Source organism: Erpetoichthys calabaricus, chromosome 2, assembly GCF_900747795.2.
Source record: "Erpetoichthys calabaricus chromosome 2, fErpCal1.3, whole genome shotgun sequence".
Lineage (NCBI taxonomy): Eukaryota > Metazoa > Chordata > Cladistia > Polypteriformes > Polypteridae > Erpetoichthys > Erpetoichthys calabaricus.
In genome coordinates, this window is record NC_041395.2 from 131248592 (window position 1) to 131264615 (window position 16024).

Sequence of the window (16024 nt, forward strand, 5' to 3'; positions counted from 1 at the left end):
GAAATTTACAGGATTAAGCAATGTGAGATACATGAATACCACTAGATATTTTTAAGAATCCTTTCAATTTTTTAAGCATCACTGTGTGCAGAACAGTTGCTTCAAATTATCATGGCTCAGATCTTATCCTTTAGAAGGTAAACAATACACCCTTGAGATAAATTTTATATAGCAGCCTGTTTATTTCATGTTTATTTAAGCATGCAATGATTAACAAGGCCTTATATAATCATCAGGACTGATTATATTTTCATTCTCAGCCTTCTGCTATTTAGAAATGCTTCTTTCAGCCTTGTTGCTATTTATTCATTTTATACAGGCAGAAGAGCCAGTGTGCAGGTTGCAAGGGAGTACAGAGGTTCCGTTCTTATCGCAAAATGGAGACATAATAGTTGGTGGGATATTTAACATCCATACCTCTAGAAGCACATTGTATACCTATAAATCTAAGCCACTTCCAACAGAATGCATAGGGTAAGTATGAGTAAAGCAATCTGATGCAGCAAGGCATTTCATTTAGCAATGTTTATGATTTATTCTTAAAATTTCAATAATGAAATAAAACATTATTATGTATAATAATACATTAAGTATTTGAACTCAAATTTCATAGTCATAGCTATTTACTTTGAAATGTAAATTATTTTGATTTCATAGTAAATGAAGACAAAGTTATTTACAGAATGTGCTTAACTGCCTTAACCCTATGAAAGGACACAGCGGTTGCTTGATGTTACTCTATGGACACAAATTGTATATGGAATATCATATTCATACATACTAAACATATTACAGTACATGGCATATTAAATATTATTTAACCATTTCTTTTTGATTACATTATTTATGTTTTTTATTTATTTTCAAATGAGAATCAGGATTTTGACAGGATATGCCACAAAATATTTATTTAAAATGTAAACTTAATTATTTGAGATTCAAAGTTTTTTATTTTTAGTCTCATTCTGTTGTTTAATCACTGAAAGATAATTTGATATTTAAAATATTTTTAATGACTATTATATACATATTAATAATTTGGGGCATAAGATCATAATGGAATGTGTAGGATTTATTTATTTATATTAAATAAAGATGTTTTATATATGGAATTTTGGAAATGTACTGAAGTGCACAAAGCATTCTAAGATCATTCTGTCCTTTTTTAATATGAAAAAAAATCTTGAATATAGTGCTGGTACTGTCTCAAAAATGTATAGATTTCTGTCTCTAGTTGCATCAATGGGATAGATAGATAGATAGATAGATAGATAGATAGATAGATAGATAGATAGATAGATAGATAGATAGATAGATAGATAGATAGATAGATAGATAGATAGATAGATAGATAGATAGATAGATAGATAGATAGATTTGCACTACATGATAGATAGACTGATTTGATTCCTTTGTTACTGATTACAATATACATTTTTTCTTTGCAGTTTTAATGAAAGAGAATTTCAGAATGCCAAAACTATGATTTTTGCTATAGAAGAAATTAATAACAATAGCAATTTACTACCTGGTGTTAGCTTAGGATACAAAATGTATGACGCATGCACGTCCATACATTTGTCAATAAAAAGAGCTTTGGCACCTCTGAATGAGCCAGGAGAGCAGCCTAATCAAACCTGTAGCAGGATAACACCTCTTCATGCTGTCATTGGAATGTCTTCTACATCGTACACACAGGCAGTTGCTTCAGTTTTTCAACCTTTTCAAATACCACAGGTAAACAACATTGGAAAATACTAATATGTAATTCTTTAGTGTATTTAGTGCATGCTTCTTTAACCTTGATATTTTATGTCACTGACCAACAATTACTACTAAAACAGGAGGGATAATAATGTATATTTTTAAAATGTCCTTAAAGGAGGTCATTATATAGCTATAAAAAGAAATGTGCTGTATGGTTAGTTCATTTTCTATAACACACAGATACTGTATGTGTAATGTTAAGAAATAAACATATATCTTAATAATATTCTTAAAATGTGGCTTTTCATGTCTAATGTGCCCTGTGAAGAAATTACATTTAATATAGAGTTGTTCCTCCTTTAAGTCCAAAGCTGTATTAGTATCAAAAAGTGTGGAAAATGGATGGAACGAATAGCCTAAAAACCATGAACTGCACATAATATATTTATATGTAAATTCATTTTTTTATGATTTGATGCATTTCTAGATAAGTTATTTTTCTACCTGTGGATGTCTTAGTGACAAAACTAAGTATCCAACATTGCTCAGGACAGTCTCAAGTGATTTTCATCAAAGCAGAGCCCTGGCACAGCTTGTAAAGTATTTTGGATGGAACTGGGTGGGGACAGTAAGAACAGACAATGATTATGGGAATGACGGCGTTGCAGCCTTTGCTCAAGCTGCACAGGAAGAAGGCATTTGCATTGAATACTCAGTAGCCATAACAAATGGTATGACCCGACAGAACTATATTAAACTGATCACCCTAATAAAACAAGCATCAGCAAAAGTGGTGTTGGCTTTCCTACCAGCAGTAGATATGAAAGCATTTCTTGATCAACTTGTACTTGAAAATGCAACTGGCTTACAATGGGTGGGTAACCTAAGCTGGATGACAAAGAGATTACCAGTAAATATTGAGTATTTTAAAATTTTAGGAGGTGCAATAGGAATGGCTCTGCCCAATGCAATAATACCTGGATTAAGGGAATATCTTCTGAATGTTAATCCATATCGTGATGCCTATTCAAAAGAATTTTGGGAAACCACATTTGCTTGCAGTTTAAACACAACAGATTCTTTAAAAGTAAATAAATGCACAGGGTCTGAGAACCTACGAAATGTAAACTCTGAATACACAGACGAAAAGGAATTCAGAGTCCCAAACTGCATTTATAAAGCAGTGTATGCAGTAGCACATGCACTCCATAATCTTTATACCTGCAAAACAGGCCAAGGACCTTTTACTAACAACACATGTGCTAATAACTTTCAGACTGAAGCATGGCAGGTATAGTAAAATCTATAATATATGCCAAAAGACGCAATCAGCTTTTGTCTTTCTTCGTAATTGCCTGTTATATATTTTTTGCAGGTACTACATTACCTAAAGAAAGTGAACTTTACAACAATGTATGGAGATCATGTTTACTTTGATGTAAATGGGGATCCTGAACCAAGATATGAAATTATAAACTGGCAGCAGGGTGAAGGAGGGCTCATTAAGTATGTAACTGTTGGCACCTATGATCCATCTTCACCTCAGGGACAGCAAATTAAAATGAATAATGTCACTATCATTTGGGCAGGTGGTCAAACAGCGGTAGGTTTTTAGCATTTTCGAAATAATTCTTACCTTTTCATTATTTATTATGACAATCAACAATCAATTCATTCTTAGCCGCTCCATGTTCATATCAGTTTTCATTTTCAGTTATGCAACCTCATTGTTCCCTCTACAGCAGCGACAATTCCTGCCACTCACAAAGATGCTGATAGGCTTAAAGCTAACCAAGCAACCCCATGGCCAACAAGGATTTCCATCATGAAAACCAAACTACTCATTCAGCCTCACATTAACAATATTAGCACTATAATGTTCATGTGCAAATGGGAAAAGAAAGTTATGTCTACATATACTTCTCAAGATGTGCACATTAGGTTAACTAGGCAGGTCTAAAGTGGGAGTATTCACGTGTATGTTGGTAAGCACTTTAATGAACCTCCACCAATCAAGGTTTAGTTTCTGCCTTGAGCCTGATGCCTCCAAGGTTCCTTTAAACTGGACTGAATGTGTTCATTAATCAGTTGAATGGAATAAAATTGAATGTAGCTTTAGCTATAATACACAGAATTATACAAATGTTCTTGAGATGTCAGAGTTTGACTGTATTTTAGGTAATTGTAAAGAGTGGGAAGCATTGCTTGTGTGAGACTGTCTTTTGAACCATTGTGGCACCATGCCACCTCATGAAACGATTGGAATTAAATGTAAATAAGGAATTTTTGCCCTTATTCAGTGGCATAAAAACAGACCAATCTTTTACTCAAATAGTACAATTCAGTATAAACCTTAGAGTTCTCCTTAAATGTCCCAGAGGCAAAGAGTGTAGCTCACAAATGTGAAAATGGAAATTACCTACAACATAGAAAGGTAATATATATATATATATATATATAATAATAAAAATCACAAAGGCAGAGAAAGGTTTGGGGTTCTACCCCATGTATAGTAAGCACTGCTGAGTAGTTTCAAAACACTGTGTCCAAAACAGGACTGACTGGGAAATGCAAGTGGATGGTTTTATAGGTGGTGGGAAGGAAGAGGAGGGTCCAACAGGGAACAGGTGGAAGTGAGGTCAGTAGCATGGCATAGTTTGGAGATGGAAATGGAACTTGGTGAGAATTTAGGTGGTCTTTCCTTCTGGTGATCTGCAGAGGAGGGAGAAAAGATGTTAGTGCACTTCATCAACCCCTGAACCAACATTTTACCCTCGGTTAAACCCGTTGACTGACTCCCATGTGTGTGTCTGTGACAATATATATGGAGGAGACGGTCTGTGATATAGTTTCCATATTTGTAGCTGGAAATCTACAAAGGGAGCAAATGAATCACATATCTTAAAATAGTTTTTATTCCTAAACTTTCAATTCCTACCAGGAATCATCATCAGAGGAAAATAATTAGACTTTCAGGATCCCAAGGCAATATATAAAAAATAAGGAGGGAAGGATAGGTGGATGGGGTGGGGGTGTGTTGGGGCTGGGTTTATAAAGTCTAATTTATTATTTGCATGTTCTTCTTTTCAAGCCTGCATGTGCTGGGTTCATGTCCAAATGTCTGTTAATGTCATTTTCATTGGATAGCCATGTTTCAGCCAGTTCTCTGGCATTTTTAGTATTAGCCTTCAATTTTACTTGCACTGAGTCCCATTGAAATGTGTGTCTGGTCGAACATGTATGTGTGTAAATCAGAGACAATTTCTTCTGACTGCATTGTGATGGTCCTGTATACGTGTGGCAATTGTTTTTGATGTTTGTCCCATGTATGCCACTGGACATGTTATGCTGTAAACCGTATTCTGTGTCTCTGAGAGAAATGGCTGAAATAAGGCTATCCAATGAAAGCACCACCTTCTGGGAAAGAATGATAAGCTCCAGCCTACTGCCAGCCTGTCCAAGAAAATGTATGTATGGAAAACTGATTACTATGCAGGAAACAATAAGTATCAGGAAAATGAAATGTGTAGTGTATTCTCACTGTGTATTCTGTCCAATTTCTGACGAGTAAAAATTACAAGCTGAGGTGTGATATCTAATACCCCTATAAAATTAAACAAACAGTTTCTTTTCTTTTCTAATGGTATGCCTGTATGTTACTGACAGTTTCACAATAAATGAAAACATTTTATTTTTTTATCATGCAGGTGCCTAAGTCTGTTTGTACTGAAAGTTGTGTTCCAGGTACACGTAAGGCAGCTAGAAAGGGACAACCAGTCTGCTGTTTTGACTGCATTCCTTGTGCTGAAGATGAAATTAGCAATACAACAGGTACAAATTTGTTGTAAATAAGACTTTCTATATTGGATTTGGAAATTATATCTATTTGTTATAATAATAATAATAATAATAATAATAATAATAATAATAATAATAATAGCAATAATAATTTCCTATTAACCACAACTGCTCTGCTTTCACTCTACAGCTTTATGTCAATGGCTCCAATAACTGCCAATGCCAAATTCGTCTGTCTGTACAAGCAAATGTGGTTTTCCCTCTTTAGTATATTTGTTACTTTCCCTACATCCACACACATGATTTTACTACTTTGGTATAATGTCTGTCTTTGTGTTTTTGTCTATGTTTCAAGATTTGTGTCTGTTTAGTCACTTAATATGCAAATTAAACCATGCAAAGTTGTTAGTATTATAAGGAAAGCTATTTTGGAAAATGTTGTTCCAGTAAATTTTGCACAGCAGAAATAAAGATTTTTTGCTTTTCACTCACATTTATAACTCAACTGTAGTACAATTTGGTACATAACATTTATATTATATTAAAAAGAAATTATTCTTCCAATTAATCATATTTTATTGGCCTGCAATATTTTGGTTATGTGCCCAGATATGTCTTGGATGTGGTAGATTTTTTAAAATTTATTACTACTCATAATACCTTTTAGCATCACCCCTACAATAAATGTTATTTTCTCAGAATTTGTTCTATATAATTAAATAAAACATTTTTATGCACTGAATATTTTCTTCTTACAGTGTAACATTTGCTATAACTTAAAAATAAACTTTGATTGACAGCAAACAAAAGCTCTTCCTGTATATTCAAGATAACATCAAATTTTCAAGCATTTTTAATCCAATTCAGGGTCATGGGTGAAGGTTGGTGCCAATCTTAGCAACCTTAGGTATAAGACAGGAACCAGTCCAGCATAAGGTGCCAGCACATCATAGGCCGCAATGACATGTATATTCCAATTAACATAAATGTCTTTTGGGGATTGAGAAAAACAAAAAGAAAGAAACTAAGTACACATAGAAAAACCGGCAAAAATGCAGATAGGGCATAGGAATCTAAGCCAAGATGATGGAGCCAGCAGTGCTAATTATTGTGCTTATCCTCAATCAGGAATCATTATGGACACATCTACAGTATAAATAAAATTTCAGGATCATATGATGGTATCTGCACTTTCATTTTGAAATTAAAAAATGTTTTTTATTTTTTGTTTCTGTGTAATGTAAGGTGTGTATAGTATGTAATGCTTCAGAATTCATACATGAAAATGTTCTGCTTTTCTTACAGATGCCCTTTACTGCCTTCCCTGTCCACCGGATTACAAGCCAAATGATCAAAGAAATAAGTGCATCCTAAAGGACATTGAATTTCTTTCTTTTGGAGAGATCATGGGCTCACTGCTTGTTGTGATTTCTTTGTTTGGTGCTTGCATAACCATGTTCATAATTCTGGTGTTCTTCTATTATCGTGACACTCCTGTTGTGAGAGCCAACAACTCAGAAATCAGTTTCCTTCTTCTCTTCTCTTTAAGCTTGTGCTTTCTTTGCTCTCTCACCTTCATTGGTCAGCCCTCGGATTGGTCCTGTATGCTGAGACACACGGCTTTTGGGATCACCTTTGCCCTCTGCATCTCGTGTATTTTAGCCAAGACGATTGTAGTGCTAATGGCATTTAGAGCCACACTGCCTGGCAATAATATCATGAAATGGTTTGGCCCGAGTCAGCAAAGGCTGAGCGTAGCTTCTTTCACATTAATGCAGGTGTTAATCTGTTTATTATGGTTGATATTATCACCTCCATTTCCATATAAAAATTTTAAATATTACAAAGAAAGAATAATTTTGGAATGTGATTTAGGTTCTTCAGTTGCATTTTATTCTGTGCTAGGCTATATTGGATTTCTTTCTGCCATATGCTTTATTCTGGCTTTTCTGGCTCGAAACCTTCCTGATAATTTTAATGAAGCCAAGTTTATTACATTCAGCATGCTGATATTCTGTGCTGTCTGGATTAGTTTTATTCCAGCATATATAAGCTCACCTGGGAAATATACAGTTGCTGTTGAAATATTTGCAATATTAGCATCTAGTTTTGGTTTACTCTTCTGCATTTTTGCTCCTAAATGTTATGTAATAATATTTAAACCTTACAAAAATACAAAGAAACATTTGATGGGTAAAATGCCATCAAAATCACTGTGATACTTTATATAAATAATAAATACAACTAAATGACAATTCCTACATCTGCTATTTTACCCTATACCTACGGCCACCGTATATACCTCATCTTTACCAAAAATCTTTCTTCATATCAAAATGTGTTGATCTCATTAATTTTAATCTCAAATTATTTTAAATTTTGAATATTTAGCAACCAATCATTTTTTATACCAAACATTTCATACTCTTAGGTTGCTTAAGGATGCTGTGATCAGTGTAGCTGCCTCACAATTCCATAGTCCAGAGTATGAATTCTGTTTTTATGGTGTATTCAGAAGTTCAAGCTAAAGACACCAGGGTTGTACGTTTGGAGTTTGCATGTTCTCCCCATGTCTGTGTGTGTTTTTGCTTTGGATGCTCCAAATGTCTGTGATAATTGCTGACTTCTAATTGTCCCCATTTGATTGAGTGTAGATGTGAGCATGAGTGCGACCAATCTAGTGTCCAATGGTAACAATGTCTACTTTTCTGTGACCTAACCTGTATTAAGCAAGTATGAAAATGTATAGACAAAAATTAGTTATTCTTTCCCTGCATCCCTGCATTGTCACAAACATTTTTAGAAAATGGATGGATGTATGAATGGTCTTTTCTGCTTTCATTTTTCTGCTTATCATTCTGCTAGCCATTTTTGTTGCACAATTATTTTAGTCACAGCAACACTTTGTATAAATAGTTCTTAAAAGAGAAACTGATAATAGTAAAGAGAGTATCAAGAATGTTTAAAAGAGATTTAATTTAGTAGAACAAATATGTAGTGTTTAAAGTCAGATTGAATATTTTTAAATTAATAAGTGAAACATACATAATAAAAACAATAATGCCACGTGTCATGTGCCTTTGCAAATCACCAGATCTTTTGGTTTACTGGTGGAATATATCAGCAAAGGCGGCATGGTGGCGTAGTGGGTAGCACTGCTGCCTCACAGTTGGGAGATCTGGGGACCTGGGTTCGCTTCCCGGGTCCTCCCTGCATGGAGTTTGCATGTTCTCCCCGTGTCTGCGTGGGTTTCCTCCGGGCGCTCCGGTTTCCTCCCACAGTCCAAAGACATGCAGGTTAGGTGGATTGGCAATTCTAAATTGGCCCTAGTGTGTGTGCTGTGTGTGTCCTGCGGTTGGCATCCTGCCCACGATTGGTTCCTGCCCTGTGCCCTTTGTTGGCTGGGATTGGCTCCAGCAGACCCCCGTGACCCTGTGTTCGGAGTCAGCGGGTTGGAAAATGGATGGATGGATGGATATATCAGCAAAAGTGAAGTCAATTTTTCTACATTCCCAAATTTGTCCATCCTGGCTATACCAAAGATTGGGAACAGTCAAGCACAATGATACATCTGAACAAATATTCACAGAGTGCATTTCCCATTTCATTATCCAGGAGTGTATTGTAGAGGAAATTTAAATTTTGCAAAACTAATTTAAGGAAGATAAAAATCTTTAAAAAGACCAGCATGGTGCAATACCCCTACTTGACATAGATACATGGGCCACTGGTTTCAAAGACTGAGCTTCCAGAATAAAGATTACATTTTTTAGTGCCTGTATCTGTAACACATTCGTTTAGCTACACATATAGGTTAAAAGATATGAAAAATATAATCTAAGCATGTGTGACCTGTTGCAGAAAAAAATAATAAGCCAAATCGTTTTGAGCCGCAATTAACATTTCTCACAGAGGTTCTGAATAAGAATGCCACAGCATTGTGATTATGAAAGATATTGGATTGTTCCTCGTATAAAGAAAAATAGCAAATAATCTATATGACTTTAAGACACTGAATTGCAGAGATTTTTAAAGGATGTGCTGAGAAATGCAGTCAGGCATACTCGAATTCTGTACAGTAAACATGGCAAACAACCAGCAGTCAAGTCAAAAGGGAAATTCAACTTGTATTCAGGAAACCAGTAAAAAATTTAAAATCAAAACTTAAAATATAAATAAAATTGCTTAAGAAGGGACTGTACCTTCCATTAAAGAAGAGCCTTTTCTTTATTTACAACAAATTGTTCCCTGGACACAAGACTTGCTCTCTGTGTCCTCACTTTCTCACTGTCCATGGCTAATGACATTACATACATGTTGGCCAAGGCTTTTGATAAGGCATTGCTATCATATCAATCCATTTCAAAATGGTGGCCTGTGATTATATCATAAACCAAAAAATGGTGTAAAATTAAATCAAAAGGAATACTGTACATGAAAACAAAATCTGTTTTTTATTTAATTTTGACACAAATTATGGATGATTCAATTCCATTCAATTGGTGCCACTGTCCACACCTCAAAATTTGTCATCTCTGAAAACATAACTATTGTTTCATAGTTACTCAAAGAAAAACAAAAATGTTCTTATAATGAGCACATTACACAAACAGGCATGTCTGGGAAAAGAAGTGGACATTAAGCTTTTATGTACCCAAACAGAAGGACAGGCATCCCGGCCGGGATGGAGAAAGACTTCTTGCCTGCATAGGAGGCCATAGTGGAAGGATGGCAGGAGTTGAGGTTCAATCCGAACGAAACACCTTACATTCATCATCCTGGCACAGACGGAAGGATGATAAATAGACTGAACACGCATGAATGTTGGGAGCAGTTCATTCCCCCACATAGCAGGAGGCAGTGTTCTTCCAGGTTAAACCCAGTTGAGACACCCACAGGGTGGTATGGGACTTGGAATCCAAACATTCAACCCTGTAGGGGGTGCTGCCGGGGAAGAAATACGCCTGTTTCTACCTGACTCAGAACTGCTCTGGATGACCATTCCCAGAATACCAGAAACAGTCCTAGGTCCAGTTTAAAAGAAATCTACAGCTTTACTTCAAAGGTTCAGTGTTGGGAGGCAATGGGTGACAGTACTCTGAAGGTGGAAGGAGAAAGAGAATCTGTTTGTGTTAGAGTATTTGGTTGGTGCTTATTAGGAAATGTGTTAATGGAAAATAAAAACGTTTTATCTGGATGTGATACCGTGTTAGGTGATATTGTGTCTACAGTTTGGGACTCAGTGGCAGCCCCTATTGTGACCAAAATGCAGAACATTAAAACTCATACACCCGGCACTGATACTTCCAGCAGCAAGATGAGCAGGAGAACAACCAAGAAAACCAGTAACTAGGAAAAAAGTAGACAGCCATCGGAATTCTGGTCAAATGAGGAGAACCTAGATATGAATGAAGACAACTAGTCACAGTATCCCACGGTGAGTGGGTCCAGAAGGTATGTGTAATGGCAATAAGTGAAAAAGATGCAAAGTGTGCCCCTTCAAAAAGGCAGTAAGTAGCACCATGTGTGTACGGTGCAGGAAATATATCTGCAGAAGGCCCACACTTATATTGTGCTCACCGTGTAGGGAATAATGTAAAGGCAAAATCATAACTACAGAAACTGTAATTCTAACAAAATATGGAAAATATCTTCATACAGCAGTTTTAATTGAAAGGCTACAGCTTCTAAGACCGAAATAATGTATATTAAATAGTTGTTAATAATAGTGTATCGCCTACATGTTCTCATAGTTCATCTTTCTGAAAGAACTAAAAATATATAACAAATGTTTTTTCTGTTTTAAGTGATTCCTGTCTTTTTTGACTTTATATAAACTGTGTGGGTCAATTAGGAGGGTTAAACAGAAAACAAACCATCAACAGTCCTTTGTTTTTCTGATAGATCTATATTATTGTCCCCATTGGATATTACACATTAAGGCAATGAGCACTGTGGAACAGAGAATTGCTTTTAACAGGGTTCAATTACCAAAGGAATACAACTAGGACAAAGTAAAGTCCAGCATAATCCTTCTTAACCACTCAAAAATAAAACGCCAAACTCAGTATTGATCTTTAGCATTGATTAAAGGTGTAACTGCTAGATAGCTTATTTAGCAATCCTTCCTCTGCAAGTTGAGTTTTACTCAGCACTACAATGTCAATGTTGTGAAAGCTCTTTACCACTCAGCACATTTGTTCTTGTAGGTCTTGCTGTGTCAACTGTTTCCATAATTATGTATATTCTAAGCTCCTGTTCTACATATTTGGTTTTTGACTGCATCATGCATGATCTGACAGCTGCAGTAAATTGGCCATATCTATAAAGAGCAGGAAGGAGACTGAATGCAGACTGGGGTGAGACATACTAGTCTAAAAAGGCTGTTCATTCACCCTGGCTGCTTCTGAAAATTATGTAATTTAAATTTGTATTAGTTTCATGTAAACTTCTAGTTACCCTTTTTTAAAACATAGTTAGAGTACAAACTGTAACAATATAAATAGGGGGACAATGTCAGTTGTTTCTTTTAAAAACATTAATCTACTTTCCAAGTCGGAAGTGAAGCATCAAAGTTCTAAATCAATGACAGCATGTTTTTGCTCCCTGATAGCTACTTTATTGTACATCTCAGTAGATCACTGCCTGAAAATCCGTGTGTATTGAATGTCAGAACAAGTTATATGCATATATACAGTGTATATAAAACACAAAAATCATCTTTGTTTTTGTAATATTTGCTGCAATATACAGCTACATTGATAGTATATGAATCTGCCATTTTTAAAATGTAATACCTTTCTGCTTTTTTTTAGTTTTATTTATCTTAAACATCAAATCTCAGTAAGCAAAAAAAATATTGGAAATTACAAAAGATAATGCATCATTATTTGAAAAACATAAAAGCAAAACGGAAAAAAAAAAACAGCCAGGCAGGAAAAAGTGTTACCAAGATCTCAAAAGCATTGCAACATTCCTTGTAGAGAGGATTCATCTTATTTACTGAATTTGTGACACTGGAGGAACTTACAAGATCAGAGAATTTTTTTAATGTACATTTCATCCATCCATTTTCCAACCCACTGAATCTGAACACAGGGTCACGGGGGTCTGCTGGAGCCAATCCCAGCCAACATAGGGCACAAGGCAGGAACCAATCCCGGGGCAGGGTGCCAACCCACCGCAGGACACACACAAACACACCCACACACCAAGCACACACTAGGGCCAATTTAGAATCGCCAATCCACATAACCTGCATGTCTTTCGACTGTGGGAGGAAACCCACGCAGACACGGGGATAATGTACATTTAAATATAGAAAAATTATTTCAATATGCATGTACAATTAAAAATAATTCATAACAGCTCTTAAACAAATGTGGCTGGCAACTGTAAAATAGTAATTACTGCAAAACTGAGAATAAACTACACTTCAAAACAATGTACAATATTTATTAAAATCAGCAAGATTACGTAAGTGAGGTACATGATGACAATTAGATACTTTAAGTGTCCTGTTAATGTATGCTCAAAAAAAAAAATATCTTAGTATGCCTAAGATCTGTATTCTTTAGAAAGTAAACAATATACTCAAGATAAATTTGACTTGGCAGCATGTTTGTTTCATGTTTATTTAAGTTCACGTTATTGTCAAGACACTACTTTACATAACCACCATAAATGATTACATTTTCATTCATAGTCAATCAGTATTTAGAGATGCTTCTTTTTGCATGTTTAATATTGGTTCGTCTTATACAGACAGAGGAGCCAGTTTGCAAGCTGCAGAGAAGTACAGAACTCTGTTCTTATCAAAAGATAGAGATATAATGATTGGGGGATTTTTTAACCTTCTTAGCTCTCAAAGTGTAGAGTATTCCTATACATCCAAACCACTTCCAACAGAATGTGTTGTGTAAGTATGACTGAAGCAATTAGAATAAGCACTTCATTTAAGTTAGTGAAAATCAACACTTTCTTACCTTTATCAGATTCAGTGCTATCCAGTGCTAAAAATCTATATAAAATAACAAGATTTCTGTCTATGCGGTAACTAACATTAAAGAAATCTTAGCTGGTGCTCCTGCACTCACTGTAGATTTAAATGCTAGACCAATAGTGCCAGCTAATTGTATATATACATTGTCACACACGTGTGCATAGGAGGCAGCTGAAGGGCTTAGAGATAAATGATAATAAGTCTCCCCAGGGGGGTACGGGGTGCACTAATGCTCTTTCTGAGTTCCCTGCAGGCCTTTCCCGGGAAATCCCACCAGGAGCCACCGCCTCGACTCGAGACACATCACTTCCGGTCCTGGGCCTGAGGACGACATCACTTCTGGTCCCGGCCCCGAAAACATCACTTCCGGTCCCGGCCCCGAGGACGACATCACTTCCCCCAAACTTCCTATAAAGCCTCACACCTTTTCCCTAGAAGTCAGTTCTGTTTTGGACTCTGTCTTGTAAACTTGTCTCAACAAAAGAAGCATTTACTTTTGCAGCCAGGACACTGAATTATATGGGTGGCTGCCCCAAACCTTGCCATGTCTCATGTCTCTTCTTCTCACAGTGGCGTAGTCGGCAGAATATTGTCCCTGAAGAACCAGGTAGGAAAGTACCAGGGCCGAGTTTCTGGGTGGGGAGTGCGTCGGGGGGTCAGGAAGGACCCGGTGCAGGCTCCGTTCCACTATTTGGTGGAGAGTGTTGAAGGGACCCTCAGGCGTGGGCTGGTTTCTGGGGAGGACGCAAAATGGGCTCATTATGCTCTCCAGGGTGGGAGAGCTGAGCCACCCATCGGGACCAAGGTCATAGTTTCAGGACAGAGAAGATATGTCTGTTAATATTGTTTACAGTATACATTTTGTTTTTGTAGTTTGAATGAATTAAAATATAACAATGCTAAGACAATGGTTTTTGCTTTTCAAGAAATTCATAACAATAAAAATTTACTGCTGTTACTCTGGGATACAAAATGTATGATGCATGCCCATCTATACATTTGTCAATTAAAAAAGCTCCTTTTATGTAGCATTTACTCACTGCCACTCTAGTATTCATGTTTCTGTGAGTGTGGTACCTCTTGCAAGAATAAAAGACTGAGCCTCCTCCTGACTGTTTTACTGGCTAATTAGCTTTCTTCAAAAGGGGTTTTGAACTTCCACAGTAGAAAATTGCACTGGCCATCACAGAGTTATAGAAGATACCTATATTAAAGGAACACAGTTTCCTGAGGAAAAACAGCTTGCTCTGCCCTTTCTTATATAGATCCTCCGTGTTTAGTCCAACCTGTCATTAATGTGGACCCTGCCATGATGTAGTCAATAGTTTCCTGGAATTGATCACATATCCTGCACACTGGGTCTGTGCCATCCTTAAGGATTTTGCTCCGGTAGTAGTTGGTCTTGATGGCCTGCTCTTGGGCAGCAAAGATAAAGCCCTCTTTTCAAATTTTAGCCCAGATGTTTTCAGCCTTTGGTTGGTCATATGTTATTCTACATCTTTCTCACCTACAATTTTTGGGTATTGCCCGTGCATTTGTTTCTCATACCATTTTTGTTTCATTTGTTCTTGGCCGTGATGATTTGATTTGATTGGATTAGGCCTCTTTGTTTGACTTTTTGGGCATGGATGGTTGGAGCTTCATTTCCAGGTTTTGGTGTTTCAGGAAGGTTGAGTTCTATTCTAAAGATTGCGGCTTGGCTAACTACGGAGTACTTTTTCTTTTGTTTTTCATGCTCTAAAGCAACCATGAGGAGGGGTCATTTTTGGTGTTAAGGTAGGTGTCTAGGCCTATTGTTACTTTTTAGGTGGTTTCTAGTTGGATTAGGCCTCTGCCACACTAATTTCTGGGGAGGTACAATCTGTCTACATCTGATTTTAGGTGGTGCATCCTTTCTAAGATGAGTATTTTTCTTGGTATTCTGTCAAGTTTTCTGGTCTGTTCTAGTTTCCTATGGACAATGTTGAAGGTGTAAATTATAAATTATGGGTGGGTAAAGTCATTCCTAGAGGGCCGCAGTGGCTGCGGGTTTTTGTTCCAACCCAGTTGCTTAATTAGAAAACAATCCTTGCCAATAATTACATTTCATGGCTTGTTAGTGCTTTAACTCTGCTATATCAAGTCATTCTCATATCCTAGATTTTTTTTCCATTCTAAGGATATCATCCACATACTTTGAAGTGTAAAACGGATGGGTAATTCTCAGTCCTTCACTTTTTTCTCTTATCTTTCTTCCCAAGTATTTAATTAAACCAAACAGTGCACGATAAATACACACAGGTATAAAGGGTAACAAGCAAAATGGATAACTGCTGGTTTCTTTTGTCATTTGCATCTAATTGCTAATAAGGAGCAATTAAAAACAGAGAATGCAGCTGTTTAAGACTTAAATAAGCAATAGGGTTCAAAATCTTAATGATGGAGACAACTAAAATGAAGCAGAAGTGTTTCTAGAGCAATAAGTGCTTCTTATTAAGCAATTGGGTTGGAGCAAAAACCTGCAGCCACTGCGGCACT

The 16024-nt window shown here is 36.4% G+C and overlaps 1 protein-coding gene across 1 annotated transcript; it reads left to right on the forward strand.

Moving 5' to 3' along the window:
* The first annotated feature begins 272 nt into the window (after positions 1 to 272).
* LOC114669578 (extracellular calcium-sensing receptor-like) lies at positions 273 to 7739 on the forward strand. The gene is made up of 6 exons (XM_028825763.2): positions 273 to 474; positions 1449 to 1737; positions 2195 to 2998; positions 3083 to 3310; positions 5415 to 5538; positions 6811 to 7739. The coding sequence occupies exons 1-6, from the start codon at positions 278 to 280 to the stop codon at positions 7722 to 7724; spliced, it is 2556 nt and encodes an 851-aa protein (XP_028681596.2). The 5' UTR covers positions 273 to 277; the 3' UTR covers positions 7725 to 7739.
* The last annotated feature ends 8285 nt before the right edge of the window (positions 7740 to 16024 follow it).

Excerpts from the sequence above, each read along its gene's own strand:
- LOC114669578 (XM_028825763.2), top strand. The coding sequence starts at position 278 with ATGCTTCTTTCAGCCTTGTTGCTATTTATTCATTTTATACAGGCAGAA. Across the intron at positions 1,738-2,194 it reads AACCTTTTCAAATACCACAG|ATAAGTTATTTTTCTACCTG; the intron begins GTAAACAACATT and ends ATGCATTTCTAG. Across the intron at positions 5,539-6,810 it reads TGAAATTAGCAATACAACAG|ATGCCCTTTACTGCCTTCCC; the intron begins GTACAAATTTGT and ends CTTTTCTTACAG.